The 16123-nt window shown below is 38.4% G+C and overlaps 1 protein-coding gene across 1 annotated transcript; it reads left to right on the forward strand.

Annotated features, from left to right (window-relative positions):
- Window positions 1–13891: 13891 nt before the first annotated feature.
- LOC119061689 (60S ribosomal protein L3-like) lies at window positions 13892–15893 on the forward strand. Its single transcript, XM_053661430.1, is given in 4 exon segments — window positions 13892–13906; window positions 14712–15223; window positions 15225–15712; window positions 15715–15893. Coding segments are annotated over 4 exon segments (1194 nt in total).
- Window positions 15894–16123: the final 230 nt, after the last annotated feature.

Consider the following 16123-nt stretch of genomic DNA (forward strand, 5'->3'; position numbering starts at 1 on the left):
CCTCCCACTGCCCTGTTGCTAAGCCTCCATGAGATCTTCATTTCTATGGTTCTGCTCCTGATCTAGCTGTCCTTTTAGCTTTTGTTTTAGATGTGGTTGTTAATAACTGTGAGTTTGCTGTCCTTTCACTGTTCATCTTTTTTCTTAGATAAGTCCCTTTAACATTTCATATAATAAGGGCTTGGTGATGATGAACTCCTTGAATTTGATCTTATCTGAGAAGCACTTTATCTGCCCTTCCATTCTAAATGAAAGTTTTGTTGGATAAAGCAATCTTGGTTGTTTGTAGGTCTTTGGTTTTCATGACTTGGAATACCTCTTTCCAGCCCCTTCTTGCCTGGAAGGTCTCTTTTGAGAAATCCACTGACAGTCTGATGGGAACTCCTTTGTAGGTGACTGTCCCCTTAGCTCTTGCTGCTTCTAGGATTCTTTCATTTTAATCTTGGCTAATATAATTATGATGTGCCTTAGTGTGTTCCTTCTTGGGTCCAACTTCTTTGGGACTCTCTGAGCTTCCTGGATTTCCTGGAAGTCTATTTCCTTTTCCAGATTGGGGAAATTCTCCTTTATTATTTGTTCAAATAAGTTTTCCACTGGTGGCTGTTCCTTTCCCCCTTCTGGTACCCCTATAATTTGGATGTTGGAGCATTTAAAGATGTCCTGAAGGTTCCTAAGCCTCTCGTTTTCTTGAATTCTTGTTTCTTCATTCTTTTCTGTTTGGTCATTTTTTTCCTCTTTCTGGTCCACTCCTTTGATTTGAGTCCCAATTTCCTTTCCATTACTATTGGTTTCCTATGCATTTCCCTTCATTTTAGTTTAGCCTTCATATGTTCCTCTAATTTGTGACTAAAATCAACCAGTTCTGTGAGCATCCTGATCACCAGTGTTTTGAACTGTGCATCTGAAAGTTTTGCTATTTCTTCGTCACCTAGATTTATGGGCTCTGGGGTTTTGAGATCTTCTTGAGCCATTTTTGGCCTGTTCATGCCTATTAAGTATGAGGAGTGGAACCTTAGGGGCGGGGTCAGAGCCGGGAAATAGTGGCCGCCTCTGCTGCCTCCCGTGGCTGTGACCTGCTCTGTCCCTCTCACTGCCCATTCCCTCGCGGGTCTATCTGCGCAGGAACACACCAGCACAGTCAACCCGCCACCCTTCACCCTCGCCGAATCCGCTGGTCGCTCACTGGGTCAGCCCTTTGCAACCCCACGCCTGGGATATACAGGCCTGAGTCCATCTGACCTGACCGAGTTTTCAGGTGCAACCCCGCTCTGCCAGCTGCTGGTTTCGCCCCTCTTACCGGTCAGGCTGAAGAATTCGTTGTTATCGGGCTTCTGAAGAAAAGTTCAATTTTCTGTGTTCTGGGTATGTTTTCTGTTGCTAATATTTTGTTGTTTCTAAACTTGGTTGTGCAAGAAAGCACAGCATCTCCACCCATGCCTCCATCTTGGCGGAAGTCCTCTAATTCTTTAAAATTACATTCAACAAATATTTGTATGGCTATTGTATAACGGTCACTGCCTAACTTGCTGGAGTGGAGATACAGTAGTGTTGCTTGGCTCATCAATTTTCTAATATTGACATTTAAGGCCATTATTTCCCTTTAAATCCCATTTTATCTATAATTCATACGTTTTTATGTGTACAGTTATTCATTGTGGTGGTGGTGATTAAATTCTAAATATTTTTAATAGTTTATTTTTTTCACTTTTTACTTTTTTAATCTTTTTAAAAAAACTTTATTTATTTTTAGACAGAGGAGAAGGGAAGGAAAAAGAGAGAGAAACATTGATATGCGAGCAACACATCAATCTGCTCCCTCTCTCACAGCCCCGACTGGGTACCGGGCCCACAACCCAGGCATCTGCCTGGCCGAAAATGGAAAGGAGAACCTTGTGGTCTGTAGAACAATGCCCAACCCACTGAGCCACCCCAGTCAGGTCTTGTTTTACTTTTTAAATTGAAATGCCTTTATTCCACTTTCATTCTTTTTTAATGAGGGCTTTATTTATTTATTCTTAGAGGGAAAGGAAGGGAGGAAGAGAGGGAGAGAAACATCAGTGTGTGAGAGATACATTGATCAGTTGCCTATCGCAACCCAGGCATGTGCCCTAACCAAGAATCAAACCAGTGAACTTTCCCTTTGCAGGACAACACCCAACCAACCGAGCCACACCAGTCAGGGCATAACTTTCACTCTGAAAGTTAGTTTAATTTCTTTTTTCCCCAAGATACAGTGTTGTGAGATTTGAAATTTGTAATAGTTCCTTATTATGATTAAGTCTAACCTTAACTGAATTATAGCAAGAACCATATCTGTAATACATACTTTTTTACATTTGTTGAAACCTGATTTTTGAACTGTTATACAACCCATTTTGTAAGTATTTCATATGTGCTTAAAAATCTATTTCTCAAATGATGTCAGCAAGATGGTGGAATAGGAAATTTTAAGTCCTTATTGCCCCAAGGAAACACCAAGGAAACAATTACAAACTGACTAGAATAGCTTTGGCGGGGCTCTGGAAACTGGTCAAGGATCTGCAGCAACCAAGTGCACATCTGAATCAAGAAAAAGCCACATTCACAATGGCAGGAGATTTGGAGGTGTTCTCATTCAACTTCATCTGATGTGGCATGGCATGGCCAGGAGGAGGTACCCAGTTCCTGGTTCCCTCCCACTGGGTGGCAGGAAAGGGAAAACTTTTTGCAACATTCTAGCCTATCTGTTGGCTGCCCAAGGGACTGGTTTCTGTCATCCTTGACCCAGAGGTCAGATGTCAATGGCCGCATTGGTTGGATATTAGGTTGAAAGCCATGGTGGCAGGGGTAGGTACCTGGGCATGTGAACAACTACAAGAGGACTGCAGACCATGAACACCTGGGGGCAAGAGAGAACAGGTGAAAGAATACAACAGAGTGTCTAGGGACAAAGGAGAAGCAGGTATGAGACTCAGGGAAATTAAGACAATTAAAAGCAGTTGTGTATATGAGACAAGACTACTGGGAAGAAAGCACACTCAGAGAAGAACACCTTGACCCTTCACATTGGCCTGATTAAGGGGCACCTTCCCCCTCATGGGCCAAGGCAATACAGCCTGGAAGAAGTAGTTGTTTTTTTAAAATGCCCAATTTTCAATAAAAGATCACAAGACATACAAAGAAACAGGGAGGTGACATCACCATGATGGTGACATAGGAGAACCCAGCCTCCTTCCATCCCCACAACCAAGATCAGCAATTAGACAGCTCTCCATAGTCAAAACCAGCTCTGGGGGAGTTCTGGAGTCCACTTAAGGAACCTTAGCAACACAGAACAAAAAAACTGAGAATGACTTCACAAACAGTGCTGGGAAAACTGGATAACCACAAGCATGGGAATGAAACTAACCTCCCACCCCACCATTTTACAACCACTCACAAAAATGAACTTCAGCTAGAGACTTAACCATAAGAACCGAAACTAGAAAATTGTTAGGAAAAAAACAGAAAACACTCCTCAATATTAATCTTAGCAATGATTTTTATATATGAAAGCAAATGTACAAGCAGCAAAAGCAAAAAGTAAGTGGGACTGCATCAAACTAAAAGGCTTTGCAAAGCAAAATAAACTAGCAAAAAAATAAAAAGGAAACAAACCTATGTAATGAAAGGAAATATCTGTCAATCATAACTGATAAAGGGTTAATATCCAAAATGTATAAAGAACTCATACGACTCAGTAGAAAAGAAATAGTCTGATTTTAAAGTAGGCAGATGATCTGAACAGACATTTTGCCAGAGAAGGCATACAGATGGTCAACAAGTACATGAAAAGGTTAGAAAAATATAAAGTTTTCTTTTCAGTACATGAACAAATATAGAAGAGTATTATCATAGTTTTGTTTCATACCTAATTTTTATTATTCTACAGATTTAAAAGAAAATGCACAAAAATAATCATAAATCTATGTTAATGGGCACACATTATATAAAGATTTAATTTACAACATAAATAATAAAATAAGGCAGAGATAGAAAGGAATAGAGTTTTAAGTTGGTAACAGCTTAAACTAAATTGTTATAACATTAGGATGTTGTAAGTAATCCTCATGGTAAACAAAAAGAAAATACCTATAAAATATAACAAAAGAAAGTCAGAAGGAAATCAAAATATGTCACTAAAACAAGATCAGCTAAACACAGAGACCAAAAAAAGCAGGAAGACATACAGAAAATGAGAAAATGGCAATAATAAATCCTTATCAGAAGTTACTTTAAAATTAAATGGATTGAATTCCCCAATCAAAACACATGTCATAAATATAGGCCCCAGGCAGGTGGCACTGGCCTCAGTGCACACTGAGACTCCTGGTGAGTGGCCTCAGACCCAGCACTGGCACCAAGTTTGAATCTGTATTTACCTGGTGAGCACCACTCACCCTTACCCAGTGACTCCCTGAGGACCTGCCTCACACAACTCCTGTACTGCCAAGGCTCTTTCAGTGCCTGAGCCTATCAGACAGATCACACTCCAGTGGCTCCTGGAGTGCCTTGGGCCTTTTGCTGACCTGCCCCAGGCCAGGTAACTGGTGGTAACCAGCTTCAGTATACAGCTTGACCACTCCCACATGCATCCAAACCCAGCACAGGCAGCTATCAAACATGGGTCATTTTGTACATACTAATAGGTAGCCCAGCGTGGGTCACAGTATTGTCTGTCATTGACCTGAATGGAAATCCCTCCCAAGAGACCATTAATCAACGCACCCAGTGGCTTTCTTCAGACCACAGCAGAGTATCACATGCTTAGCTTCCTAAGCAACACACCCAAAAGGCAGGTCTCAGCTGGCACCAGACCCTGCTCAAGTCATACCCCTCCTCCAGCAGCCCATGCTTTGTGGTTGTGGCCAATCATCCCAGCAAGCTAGGCTGAGGGTCAACCCCCCACCCCACAGACATGCCAACAGCAATCAGGGCTCAAATACAACATAAGAACGAACATAACCCACACAAGGGACATTCCTGGAGTGCCCAGCTCATGAGATAAGGGAGATTACACCATTGGGTCCAACAGGACACCAACTACAATAGGCCATCGTATCAAGACTGAATACATAGCAGATCTACCTAATGTGTAAAAACGAACACAGAGAGTCAGCAAATATGGAGACACAAGTGATATAGAGGCAAGCCATCTACCTGGTGCAGAGTGAAACAATGGTTATAAGGATGCTCAAGGAACTTAGTGAGAACTTCAACAGCATGAAAAAAGGACATTTAAAGGAAACCATTAAAAAGAACCAGTCAGAAATAAAGAATACAGTAACTGAAATGATGGAATCAACAGTAGATTAGATGATGCAGAGAATCAAACCAGTAATTTGAAAGACAAGGTAGCAGAAAACACCCAATGAGAACAGCAAAAATATTTTTAAAAACCAAACCGATGAAGATATAATAAAGGGATCTTCTGGGACAACATCAAATGCAACATCATCCACATCATAAGGGTACCAGAAAGAGGACAGAGAGAGAAAGGAGAGATTGAGTACTGATTTGAAGAAATAATAATTGCAAACTTCCATAAACTGGTGAAGAAAAGACACACAAGTCCAGAAAGCACAGAGAGTCCCAAACAAGGTGACCCCAAAGAAGCCCACACCAAGTCACATCATAATTAAAATAGCAAAGTTTAAAAGACGAAGAGAATCTTAAAAGCAGAAAGACAGTTACCTACAAGGGAGCATTCAGAAGATTGTCATCTGATTTCTCAACAGAAATTATTCAGACCAGAAGGGACTTTTGTTCCGGAAGGTACTGGAACAAAATATTCAAAGTAATGAAAAGCAAGGATCTATAACCACAACTGCTTTACCTGCAAGGTAATCGTTTAAAATTTTTAAAAATAATAAATAAAGAGCTTCCTAGAAAAGAGCAAGCTAATGGACTTTATCACTACCAAACCAGGATTACAAATAATGTTAAAGGAAACTCTTTAACAAGAGAAAAAAGGACCATAAATATGAAAATTAAACTGGCAATACATATGCACCTATCAATAATCACTTTTTCTGTCTTACATCACACACAAGAATAAATTTAAAATGAATTAAATACTTAATGTTAGACCCCAAATCATAAAAATTGTAGAAGAAAACATAAGCAGCAAAATCCTGGACATTGCTCATAGCAGTATTTTATCAGATACAACTCCCCAGGCAAGGGAGACAAAAGAAAAAAACAGCTGCAACTACATCAAAGTAAAAGTTTTTCACAGCAAAGAAAAATATAACAACATAAAAAGACAGCTCACAGAATGGGAGAACATATTCACCAATACATCTGATAAGAAGTTAATACCCAAAATTTATAAATAACTTTCAAAATTCAATACCAAAAAAGGAAGCAATCCAATTGAGAACATGGGCAAAGGACCTGAATAGACACTTCTCCAAAGATGACATACAAATGGCCAATAGACATGTGAATAGATACTCCATGTCATTAATCATCACAGAAATGCAAATTAAAACCACAGTGAGATATTATCTTATACATTTCAGAATGGCTATCACCAATAACTCAACAATGAAGTACTGGCAAGGATGTGGAGAAAGGGAAACACTTTTGCACTGTTGGTGGGAATGCAAATTGGTAAACAATATGGAGATACCTCAAAAAATTAAAATGGGTCTGCCTCTTGACCTGGTGATCCCACTTCTGGGACTATATCTGAAAAAAACCCAAAACACTAATTCAAAATAATGTAAGCACCTCTAAGTTCATTGTAGCATTATTTACAATTGCCAAGATATGAAAGCAGCCCAGTGTCCATCAGTAGATGAGTGGATAAAACAACTATGTGACATTTACACAATGGAATACTACTCAGCCATAAAAAATAAGAAAAATTTTAGCCTTTGCAACAGTATGGATGGACCTGGAGAACATTATGTTAAGTGAAATAAGCTAGTCAGAGAAAGACACATACTATATTATTTCACTCATATGTGAAATCTAAAAATTGAAGTAATATGCAAAATAGAGACAGGATCATAGATGGAGAGCCGCATGACAGCTAATGGTGGTGTGGGTGAGAGGTTAGGGGGTGGAGAGATTGAGCAAAAAGGGAAAAAGCACTCATGGACATGGACAACAGTGTGGGGTAGTGGCTATAAGGGGACTAAATAATGACAGAAAAAATACAATAAAAAAATCAATAATTACTTTACACATGTAAATGAATTAAATGCTCCAATCAAAAGACATAGGGTAGTAATTGGATAATAAAACAAGATCCTCATATGCATATGTGCTGTCCACATGGGACCCACTTTAGACATATACACAGACTAAAAATAAAGGGATAGAAAAGATATTTCATGCAAATGGAAGTGAAATGAAAAGCTATAGTAGCTTTTATAATACTTATATTAGAGAAAATAGATTTTTTAAAAAGGCTATACTAAGACACTACACAGATATTAGATAATTACAAAGGATCAATATAACAAGAGAAAATAACCCTTGTACACATTCATAAACCCAATGTAGGAACAACTAAATACATAAGGCAATTATTGATGAAAATAAAGGGTGAGACCTACAGTAACACAGTTACAGTAGGGGACTTTAACACCCCACTGACATCAATGGATAGATCTTCTAGACAGAAAGCAAACAAGTAATCAGCAGTCTAAAATAAACCATTCAAACAAATGGATTTGATTGTTATTTTCAGAGCATTTCACCTAAACCAGCAGAAGTGCACATGGAACATATTCCAGGAGAGACAAAAGATTAGATCACAAAACAAGTCCCAATAAACTTTAGAAGACTGAGATCATACCAAGCATTCTCTGACCACAATGGTATGAAACTAAAAATCAATTACAAGAAAAAACAAAACCAAATTCATAGTAATACTGGCCTATCTCTAGCAATGAGAAAAATCTCAAATAAACAATCTAAACTTACATCTAAAGGAACTACAAAAAGAAAAACAGCAAGTGAGTAGAATGAAGAAAATAATAAAGATCAGAGCAGAAATTTTTTTTAAAAATAGAGCTTAAATACAAAAGATCAATAAAACCAAGAGCTGGTTCTTTGATAAGATAAACAAGATTGATAGACCTTTAACCAGGCTCATCATTAAAAAAGAGAAAGAGGGCCCAAATAAATAAAATCAGAAATGTCAGAAGAGAAGTGACAACAGTAACAATGGACACCACAGAAATACAAAGGATTATAAGAAAATACTATGAACAATCGCATGCCAACCAATTGGACAACCTGGAAAAAATGGATAAATTCCTAGAAACATACGATCTTCTACGACTGAGTCTGGAAGAAAGAGTGACACTGAACAGATTAATTACAACTGATGAAATTGAAGCAGGAAGCAAAATGCTACCAACCAACAAGTCCTGGACTAGATGGCCACACAGATCAATTTTACCAAACATTCTGAGAAGAATTAACACCAATTCTTCGCAAGTTATTCCAAAAAATTCAAGAAGATGCTCAAGACCTTTTTATGAGGCCAACATTATCCTGATTCCAAAACCAGATAAAGACACTACAAAGAGAGAAAATTATAGGTCAATATCCTTGATAAACACAAATGCTAAAATCCTCAACAAAATATTAGCAAACTGAATTCAGCAATACATTAAAAAGATCACACATCATGATTAAGTGGAATTTGTTCCTGGAATGCAAGGTGGGTTCAATATCTGAAAATCAATTAACATAGCCACCAAATAAAATAATCATGCAATTGATGCAAAAGTATATAATCCTGTAATTGATGCAGAAAAAGCAATTGAAAAAATTCAGCACCCATTTATAATTAAAAAAGAAAAACCTCTCAGCTAAATGAGAATAGAAAACACACCCACACATAATAAAGGCTATATATGACAAATCCATTGCCAGCATCACACTCATTGGACAAAAATTACAAGCAATCCCCTTAAGATCAAGAATAAGATAGGGATGTCCACTTTCCCCTCTCAGATTCAACATAGTACTGGAAGTCATAGCCACAGCAATCAAACAAGAAGAAATAATATGCATCCAAATTGGAAAGATGTAAAACTGTCATTATTTGCCAATGGTATGGCACTATAAAGAGAACTCTAAAGACTCCACCAAAAACTACTAAAACTAATAAGTTCAGTAAAGCAGAAGATAGAATATTCAGAAATCAGTTGTATTTGGACTTCTGCCAAGATGGAGGCGTAGGTGGAAACACTTTGTGTCTTCGCACAACCAAACCTAAAAATAATAAGGTTTTAACAATAATAAATGCAACCAAACCACACAGAAAATTGACAACATGGAGTCCAAAAACAACAAACCACTCAGCTGAACCAGTGAGAGGGGCAAAGCCAGCAGCAGAGCAGGTCGGGCAGGGAAGATCCCCCGATGCCTTGGTGTGCAGGCAGCCAAGGGCGCGGATCCCAGGTGCAGGCTAGCTATGGGTGGAACCCAGGGAAGAGGTGCTGCTGGCTGTCTGCAGTCGGTCAAGTATTTGCATGCCAATAAACAAGTGAAGAGGAGAGCGTTGAGACCACTCAGCGCAGGGCTGCGGGCTCGCACATTTGCGCTCAGATAAACAGGCAGGGGATGAGCAGTGAGGTGAACTGGGCGAGCTGAGAGGACCGCCATTGCTCCCTCTCTGACCCTGCCCCCATATACAGTGTCATAAACCAGCCACCTGGGTGGCCCCGCCATGGTGAATGCCTAAGGCTCCCCTCCTCATATGTAACAGGCATGAACAGATCAAAACATGGCTCAAGAAGAACTCAGAGCCCCAGAGCTAATAAATTTAAGCAATGAAGAAATAGCAAAACTATCAGATGCACAGTTCAAAACACTGGTGATCAGGATGCTCACAGAACTGGTTGATTTTAGTCACAAATTACAGGAACATATGAAGGCTAAACTAATTGAAATGAATGGTAATGCACAGGAAACCAATAGTAATGGAAAGGAAACTGGGACTCATATCAAGGGAGTAGACCAGAAGAAAGGAAAAAATGACCAAACAGAAAAATATGAAGAAACAAGAATCCAAAAAAAAAATGAGGAGAGGCTTAGGATCCTCCAGGACATTTTTAAACGCTCCAACATCTGAATTATAGGAATACCAGAAGGGGAAGAGGAACAGTCACGAGTGGAAACCTTATTTGAACAAATAATAAAAGAGAACTTCCCCATTCTGGCAAAGCAAATAGATTTCCAAGAAATCCAGGAAGCTCAGAGAGTCCCAAAGAAGTTGGACCCAAGAAGGAACACACCAACACACATCATAATTACATTAGCCAAGATTAAAATGAAGGAGAGAATCCTAGAAGCAGCAAGAGATAAGGGGACAGTCACCTACAAAGGAGTTCCCATCAGACTGTCAGTGGATTTCTCAAAAGAGACCTTACAGGCAAGAAGGGGCTGGAAAGAAGTATTCCAAGTCATGAAATCCAAAGACCTACAACCAAGATTGCTCTATCCAGCAAAGCTTTCATTAAAAATGGAAGGACAGATAAAGTGCTTCTCAGATAAGATCAAATTCAAGGAGTTCATCATCACCAAGCCCTTATTATATGAAATGTTAAAGGGACTTATCTAAGAAAAAGAAGATAAAAAAGATGAACAGTGAAAGGACAGCAAACTCACAGTTATCAACAACCACACCTAAAACAAAAGCAAATTAAGAGGACAGCTGGATCAGGAGCAGAATCATAGAAATGAAGATTTCATGGAGGGTTATCAACAGGGGAGTGGGGAATTGAGAAGGGGGGAGAAGGTACAGAAAATAAGTAGCATAGACAGTAGATAGAAAATAGATAGGGGGAAGGTAAGAATAGTAGGGGAAATATAGAATCTAAAGAACTTGAAACATGTGTTCATGAACTAAAGGGGGGATGGTGAGGGAGGGGTGTGCAGGGTGGAGGGGAACGGAGGGGGAAATAGAAGCAATGTAATGGCATAATCAATAAAATAAAAAATACATAAAAAAGAAATCAGTTGTATTTTTGTACATCAATAAATAGCTATTAGAAAGAAAAACTAAGAAAACCATCCTATTACAATTACATTAAAAAATACTTAGCAATGAATTTAACCAAAGAGGTATTCTTCTAGACCTGGGAGAACTATAAGATATTGAAAAAAATTGTAGAATATACAAATAAATGGAAGCATATACAGTGGCTCATGGATAGGAAGAATTATCATTAAATGACCATGCTACCCAGAGCAAACACAGATTCAACACAATAGGTATCAAAATATCAATGGCATTTTTCACAGAACTAGAGCAAATAATCCAAAACTTTATATGGATCCACAAAAGACCACAAACAGCCACGACAATCTTGTAAAACTGAACAGTTACATGCACAAAATGAAACTAGACCACTTTCTTATATGATCAATAAGAATAAATTCACATGAGGCGGGGGGGCTGGGATGGGAGAAATACACACAAAAAAATGTACTTGAAAAATAACTAAATAAAATTTAAAAAATAAGAATTCAAAATGCATTAAATATTTACATATAAGACATGGAATCATAAAACTTCTAGAAGAAAACATAGGCAGTACAATCTCTGACATTGCTCTTAGTAATATTTTTCTGATATATCTCTTCAAACAAGGAAAACAAAAGAAAATATAAACAAATATGACTACATTAAACTAAAAAGATTTTTTACAGCAAAGGAAACCATCAACAAAACAAAAGACAACCTATTGAATGGGAGAAGATATTCAGCAATGATACATTTGATAAGAGGTTAATATTCAAAATTCACAAAGAACTCATACAACTCAAACCAAAAAAAACCCCAACAATTTATTTTTAAAAATGGGCAGAGAACCTGAACAGACATTCCTCCAAAGAGGACATACAGATGGCCAATAAGCATATGAAAAGATGCTAAACACCACTAATCATCAGAAAAATGCAAATTAAAACCACAACAAGAGACCACTTCACACCTGTCAAAATGGATAGCATCAGTAGATCAACAAATAAGTGTTGTCATGCACTGTTGGGACTGCAAACAGTTATAGCCACTATCAAAAACAGTATGAACATTCCTCAAAAAATTAATAGAACTACCTTATAACCCAGCTATTCCACTTTTGAGTATTTTTAGAAATTGAAAACACTAATTTAAAAAGATATGTGCAAACTTATGTTAACTGTACTATTATTTACAAAAACCAACATATGGAAGCAACCCAAATGTCCATTAGTAGATGGTTCAATAAAGAAGTGGCACATATATACAATGAAATATTACCAGGCCGTAAGAAAGAACAAACTTGTACCATTTGCAACAGCATGGATTAACCTAGGGAGTATTATGCTAAGTGAAATAAGTCAGACAGGGAAAGAGAAATAACATATGACATTACTTATATGTGGAATCAAATGAACAAAACAGGCAAAACAGAAACAGAGTCATAAATACAGGGAACAAACTGAGGGTTGCCAGATGGGAGCAAGGTTTGGCAGGGGGCGGGTGCGGGGAAGAAAAGGTGAAGGGATTCCAAAGTACGAATTAGTAGTTACAAAAAAGTCATGGGGATGTAAGTTTAGCATGGTATTATAATCAATAATATTGTAGTGATTATGTATAGTGCCAGGTGGGTACTAGAATTATTAGGAAGATCACTTTGTAGATTATATAATTATGTAATGACTATGCTATGCACCTGAAACTAATGTAAAATAATATTAAATGTCAACTGTAATTGAAAAACAAAGTAAAATAAAATATACCACATTTTTAACAATAACAAAATATATAGTATTTATATATAATGGCATATTACCGGCCATAAAAAAGACTGAAATCTTATTTGTAAAAACACGGGTGAGCCTAAAATGTATTATGCTAAGGCATAAGACAGAAAAAGGAAAATGCTATATGATTTCACTTATATGTGAAATTTAAAACAAAACAAAACAAAACAAATGAATACACAAAACAAACCAGAAACAACCATAGATCAAGAGAACAAGCTGATGGTTTCTGAAGAGGAAAAGGGTGGGGGGAAGGTGAAACAAAATCCTCATAAAAACAGTACTTTGTGTGCTATAACACAATGCTAAATAAGTATGTGTAGAGAAATAATAATAGAATACCCACGAAGAAGATAAAAAACAAATAGAGGACCTGTATAATATTATATATTATATTAACATACAGCAGAATACGATTTTCCTCAAGTGCACATGGTATAATCTCCAGGATAGATCATATATTAGGCCAGAAAACAAGTCTTCATGAACTTCAGAGTGAAATTATACAACGTATCTATTCTGATAACAAAGAAATAAAATTTGAAGTCAATAGAAAGAAAGTTAAAATCCTGAAACATATGCAAATTAAAACAACATACTCTTAACCTTTGGCTCAATGATGAAATCACTAGGAGAAATGGAAAATATTATGAGACAAATGAAAATGAAAACAGATGCCCACATCTATGGGATTCAGTAAAAGCAGTGCTGATTGAGTAATTCATAGCAGTAAATGCTTATATTTTTTTAAAAAGAACAATTTAAAGGAACTTTAAAAGAAGAAGAAAGTAAACCCAAAGCTAGCAGGGGGATAAAACAATAAAAATTAGAACAGAGATTTAAAAAATGATAATAAAACTAACATAAAAAATCAATGAAATAAAGAGTTGGTTATTCAAAAACATTAACAAACTTGACAAAACTTTAGCTATAGTAACTAAAGAGACTAACATCAGAAATCAAAGAGAGGACATTACAAGAAACTTTACAAATATAAAAAGGATAAGAGAGGACTATAAGCAAATTGTACGCCAAATTCCTAGAAACACACAGTCCCCCTCAAATGCTTCCGAACAATTGAAGAGGAGGGAACATGTCCAAACTCACTGTATGACATCAGCATCATACTGCTACCAAACCCTGACAAGCACAGTACAAGAGAAGAATACTGCAGACAAATATCCCTGATAAAAATTACAGCTAAAATCCTCAAGAAAATACTAGCTGACAGAATTTAACAGCACATTTAAAAGATTATACACCATGACCAAAGGGGAGTGATTTCTGGAATGCAAGGATGGCTCACACACAAATAGTAATCAGTGTAACAGAATTAACAGAATGAAGGGGAAAGGACTCTCATCACCTCAACTGATGCATAAAAGACATTTGGCAAAATTTAACACCTTTTAATGACATAAACACTCAACAGACAGGACATAAAAGTTAACTACCTCAACATAATAAAGGCCATGCTAACAAGCCCACAGCTAACATCAAACTCATTGGTGAAAGACAAAGGTTTCACTCTAAGCTTGGTAACAAGACAAGGGGGGGCTACTTTCATCACTTCCATTCAACATAGTTCTGGAAGTCCTAGTTAGAGTAATTAGGCAAGAAAAAAGAAAATTCATTCAAATTGGAAAGGAAAAAGTGAAATTATATCTGTTCAAAGACAGTATTTTATATGTAGAAAATGCTAAGTATTCCACACCGAAATATCTTAGAACTGGTAATATAGTGAAGTTCCAGGATACAAAATCAACACACAAGAATAAGCTACCTCTTTATTCATTCACAATGAAAAATTCAAAAAGGAAATAAAGAAAATAATTGTATCTACAATAGCATCAAAATGAACCAAATACCTAGGAATAAACTTAACTAAGGAATTAAAAAGCTTGTACACCAAGCTCTACCAGCAGCATTTGGTGCTGTCTCACAGGAAGTTCTCCACTCCCAGGCATGGGTCCCTGGGCTTCCTGCCTCAAAAGCACCCCAGCGGACACCATAGGAATGTGAAGAGCTTCCCCAAGGATGACTCCTCCAAACCTGTCTGCCTCACAGCTTTCCTGGGCTACAAGGCTGGCATGACCCACACCGTGCGTGAGGTAGATAGGCCAAGATCCAAGGTGAACAAGGAGGAAGTTGTGAGAGCTGTGACCATTGTGGAGACACCATCCATGGTGATTGTGGGCCTTGCAAGCTACATAGAGGCTCCTTAGGGCCTCCACACCTTCAAAACCATCTTTGCCGAGCACATCAGTGATGAATACAAGAGGTGCTTCTATAAGAACTGGCATAAATCTAAGAAGGCCTTCAGCAAGTCCTGCAAGAAGTGGCAGGATGATGATGGCAAGAAGCAGCTGGAGAAGGCCTTCAGCAGCATGAAGTACCGCCAGGTCAACCACATCATCGCCCACACTCCTGCTTCCTCTGCACCAGAAGGCGGCTCATCTCGTGGAGATCCAGATGAATGGAGGCAAACTGGGCTGCGCCCCTCGGAGGCTGGAGCAGCAGGTCCCTGTGAGCCAGGGGTTTGGACAGGACGAGCTGACTGATGTCACTGGGGTGATCAAGGGCAAAGGCTACAAAGGGGTCACCAGCTGCTGGCACACCAAGAAGCTGGCCCACAAGACCCACCAAGGGCTGTGCAAGGTGGCCCGTATGGGGGCGTGGCATCCTGCCTGGGTGGCCTTCTCTGTGGTCTGGTCTGGGCAGAAAGGCTACCACCACTGCACTGAAATCAACAAGAAGATCTGCAAGATCAGCCAGGGCTACCTCGCCAAGGATGGCAAACTGATCAAGAACAATGCCTCCACTGATTACAGTCTGTCTGACAAGAGCATCCACCCTCTGGGTGGCTTTGTGCACTATGGTGAAGTGATCAATGACTTTGTCATGCTGAAAGGCTGTGATTGGGAATCAACAAGCAAGTGCTCACCCTCTGCAAGTCCTTGCTGGTGCAAACCAAATGGCGGGCCCTGGAGAAGATCCACCTGAAGTTGATGGACACCACCTCCAAGTTTGACCACAGCTGCTTCCAGGTGATGGAGGAAAAGAGAGCGTTCATGGGACCACTTAAGGAACACTGAATTGTGAAGAAAGAAGGGACCTAACATCAGGAGCAAATTGTGCAGCTGGTGGGATCTCAATAAAAATTATTTTCCAGTGCCAGGGGGTGGGGGAGAAACTTGTACACCAAAACCCAGAAATCATTGCTAAAATTTTTATAAAGACACCAACACATGAAAAGGTATCCTGTGCTCATGGATTCAAAGGCTAAATGGTGTTAAAATGTTAATACTACCTAAACCAACCCACA

The sequence above is a fragment of the Artibeus jamaicensis genome, unplaced genomic scaffold (assembly GCF_021234435.1).
Source record: "Artibeus jamaicensis isolate MK-2021 breed Jamaican fruit bat unplaced genomic scaffold, CSHL_Jam_final contig_233, whole genome shotgun sequence".
NCBI lineage: Eukaryota > Metazoa > Chordata > Mammalia > Chiroptera > Phyllostomidae > Artibeus > Artibeus jamaicensis.